Consider the following 3,584-nt stretch of genomic DNA (forward strand, 5'->3'; position numbering starts at 1 on the left):
ATCGTGACCCCATAACAAATATGAATGAAATGTATTGAACACGTCTAGAGAAAAAACTGTATATAAGAGGGTACAGAAAAAGATTCTGGAGATTGTTCTGCAGAGCTTTCTCGGTTTTATTGTCTGACAATAAAATCTCTTCTGGCATCAAAAACCCCAAGACTTTGAGAGTGATTTTTCACAGCAGCGGCAGAAGCCACCACATTACATGCAGAATTTTTAGGTCCTATAATTAACAGCTCTGTTTTTTCAGAATTTAGCAGTAAGAAATTACTCGTCATCCAGTTTTTTATATCAACTATGCATTCCGCTAGTTTTTCAAATTGGTATGAAGTATTGTTAAAAGCGCTATATAAATAAAGGTGACTTGACTTGACACATCTGTTCTGTGTTTCCTTGATTACTTTTCTCCAAGTTATTGAAGTCCTGTGTCTGCTTCAGGTCCTTGGTCCAGAATTGATTGTGTTTAGCGTTTGTGCCACATTTACTCCTGCGTTTTCTCTTTGTGGATTTTTTGTTTATTAAAAGACTCCTGATTCTACTCCTTTGGCATGCGCTTTGATTCAGCACACATGACTGATAGCTTACTAGTTAAATATTTGTAGTATATTCTCATTAAACTACTAGTTTAGTAGTTTCATATTGCAAGTTAACTTGTAAGATTTTTTTAAGTGAACAATATTATACTTGCAGTTTATTATTTATAAATTAGTTTTGCATTTTAAGTATACTATTGTGTTCCTATCTAAGTGTTTGAACTTTAACTCTTTCCTTGCCAGCATTTTTTTTTTCAAGTTGCCAGCCAGTGGCAGGATTTTTGACCATTTTCACAAAAGATAAAAATAAATAAATCAAAAATAGCCCCCAGAATATTTTGTTGTATCAATATCTCAACATACAGTGTATCAAAAGAAAGAACAGAGCCTCTGCTTTTAAGCAACAATAAACATTTAATGCTAACGTCATACATTTTTTTAATCAACACTTAAACGTGGATATGTTTCAGGGTCTGACATTTACATGACATTCATGTATGTAAAAGTGTGATTTATTTTTATTGGACTGATCCCAATCGAATTGTCTTTCTCCAGAGTGAATGCACAGATGATTGTTGAAATCGCTTCTTTTTCTAAACCTCATCACACTGAGGACAATGGCAGTTTCTTTGCAGAATGAGTTTGCAAATGCCGTTTCAGTTCTGTGTGATATGCGAAACTCTTTTCACACTGAAGACACTTGTAAGGTTTCTCTCCAGTGTGAACTCTCATGTGAATATTAAGGTTTCCTTTAGCCATGAAACTCTTTCCACACTGAGGGCAGGTGAAAGGCTTCTCTCCAGTGTGAATTCTTAAGTGATTATCAAAGTTCTCTCTGTGTGAGAAACTCTTTCCACACTGATGACATTCAAAACAGTTCTCTCCTGAGTGAATCCTCATGTGATTACGAAGGTGTGCTTTATATCTGAAACTCTTTTCACACTGATCACAAACAAACGGCTTCTCTCCAGTGTGAACTCTCATGTGAGTCATAAGATTTCCTTTAATTGAGAAGCTCTTCCCGCACAGTTTGCAGGTGTAAGGTTTCTCTCCAGTGTGAATTTTCATGTGGGCTTTAAGGGTTGTTTTCTGTGTAAAACTCTTTCCACACTGAAGACAAATGAAAGGCTTCTCTCCAGTGTGGATGTTTAAGTGGCCTTTAAGGCTTTCACTTCGACTGAATCCCTTTCCACAGTGTTGACAGGTGAAAGGCTTCTCTCCAGTGTGAACTGTCATATGGGTCTTAAAGCTTTCTTTTCGTGAGAAGCTCTTCTCACACAGTTTGCAGGTGTAAGGCTTCTCTCCAGCGTGAATTCTCATGTGGGCATTAAGGTTTTTTTTCTGTGTAAAACTCCTTCCACACTGATGGCATATGATCAGATTCTTTCCAGTGTGGATTTTTAAGTGGCCTTTAAGGCTGTCTTTTCGACTGAACCCCTTTCCACAGTGTTGACAGGTGAAAGGCTTCTCTCCAGTGTGAACTCTCATCTGAACTTGAAGGTTTCTAGTTTCTGTTTTGTAAGTCTCTGAGTAGCTGAAAGAATTCTCTCCACCCATGAAATCATGATATTTCTCATACTGATCTTTCTCTTCCATTTCATTCAGTTCTTGACTCTCCTCTTTCAGTGGCATCAGGTCTAGGGTGAACAGAAACAAAAACAAGTGAACACCAGTTTAACTGCACAAAGACATGAAAGCCTTCAGACAGTAAAACATCAAATCCAACAATATATATGCTAGATCCTATACACACTAAACAAATGAAAAAGGACACGTCCCAAATACTTTAAAGATGGCAGTTATCAAACCATTTATAAAAACTAGAGATGCACCAATAGCAATAGCCGATTATCCAGAAAGATATCTGCCGATACCGATGCCGATTTTCTTAAGGAAAAAAATCCAGTAACCAATGCTGTAAACTATACAGGGAACCCTCTCATTTGGTACATTACTATAATATTAAAGGTTAAAATTAACAACAGCTATTATATTCAACTGCTACTTATTTTTAGATATCATAATGACACTCATATAAAAATTTAAATGTCTGTATACAACTCATTTGCACATGCTTCATGCCAGATGTATTCAAACATATATAACTATAAGTATACTGAACAAAATTATAAACGCAACACTTTTGTTTTTGCCCCCATTTTTCATGAGCTGAACTCAAAGATCTAAGACTTTTTCTATGTACACAAAAAGCCTATTTCTCTCAAATATAGTTCACAAATCTGTCTAAATCTGTGTTAGTGAGCACTTCTCCTTTGCCGAGATAATCCATCCACCTCACAGGTGTGGCATAGCAAGATGCTGATTAGACAGCATGGCTCATCTTTAGTGTTTTTTTATATTTTTTTTTATACGCAACTAATAAAATGTGATCAGTGGATACCTTTACTGAGGTAAATACAACGTTAAGTGACATATTGCTCACAAGCTGTTTTATTGACATCTTTCCGCGGATGAAACACTTATTGAGTGAATACATGAGACGTGATACATTTGGTAAGTTGTAATGTATCTTGATGTTCATTCATGTTTATTTTGTGCTATAACTTGTATTAAACTGAAAGAGACTTGTGCTCCACGCTGCTGCTTAAACTTAAGCTGCTACAGAGATCTGTCACGTTATACTTAAAAGTGTCAAAACGTCATTCATTGTTTGAATTTCATGATAGAATGGACAGAATTTGAAAGATGAGACTGTTTCTTTTAGCAGAAGTAAGAGAGCACAAAGCTATTTGCGAATATTGAATAGAAGGTGCAGTACAAATAATGTTCAGTGTAGAGAAAAATGCGGATCTGGCAACCCTGGCTTGAACTACGGGTGACTCATAGGGTCAAATAGAGCCTGCTTTTATGGCACTGTTTTTAACTGTTAATGCCTTATTGTCACATTAATTTTGACAGCCCTGAATTAAACATGAGGCATTTTCTTCACACACAGTATGAGCTGCAGTCTGACACATTTTTCCACCACCTTTTGATTGACAGGATATAAACGGCCCTGATTTTGAATAATCGGCCGATAGTGAAAAA

The 3,584-nt window shown here is 36.2% G+C and overlaps 1 protein-coding gene across 1 annotated transcript; it reads right to left on the minus strand.

The window, feature by feature from the left end:
* Positions 1-972: 972 nt before the first annotated feature.
* On the minus strand, positions 973-2,167 carry LOC107719018 (gastrula zinc finger protein XlCGF8.2DB-like). The gene has a single exon (XM_016526308.1). The coding sequence runs from the start codon at positions 2,130-2,132 to the stop codon at positions 1,140-1,142; it is 993 nt and encodes a 330-aa protein (XP_016381794.1). The 5' UTR covers positions 2,133-2,167; the 3' UTR covers positions 973-1,139.
* Positions 2,168-3,584: the final 1,417 nt, after the last annotated feature.

Source organism: Sinocyclocheilus rhinocerous, unplaced genomic scaffold (assembly GCF_001515625.1).
Source record: "Sinocyclocheilus rhinocerous isolate Xijiao unplaced genomic scaffold, SAMN03320098_v1.1 scaffold673, whole genome shotgun sequence".
Classification (NCBI taxonomy): Eukaryota; Metazoa; Chordata; class Actinopteri; order Cypriniformes; family Cyprinidae; genus Sinocyclocheilus; species Sinocyclocheilus rhinocerous.

Excerpts from the sequence above, each read along its gene's own strand:
- LOC107719018 (XM_016526308.1), bottom strand. The coding sequence starts at position 2,132 with ATGGAAGAGAAAGATCAGTATGAGAAATATCATGATTTCATGGGTGGA.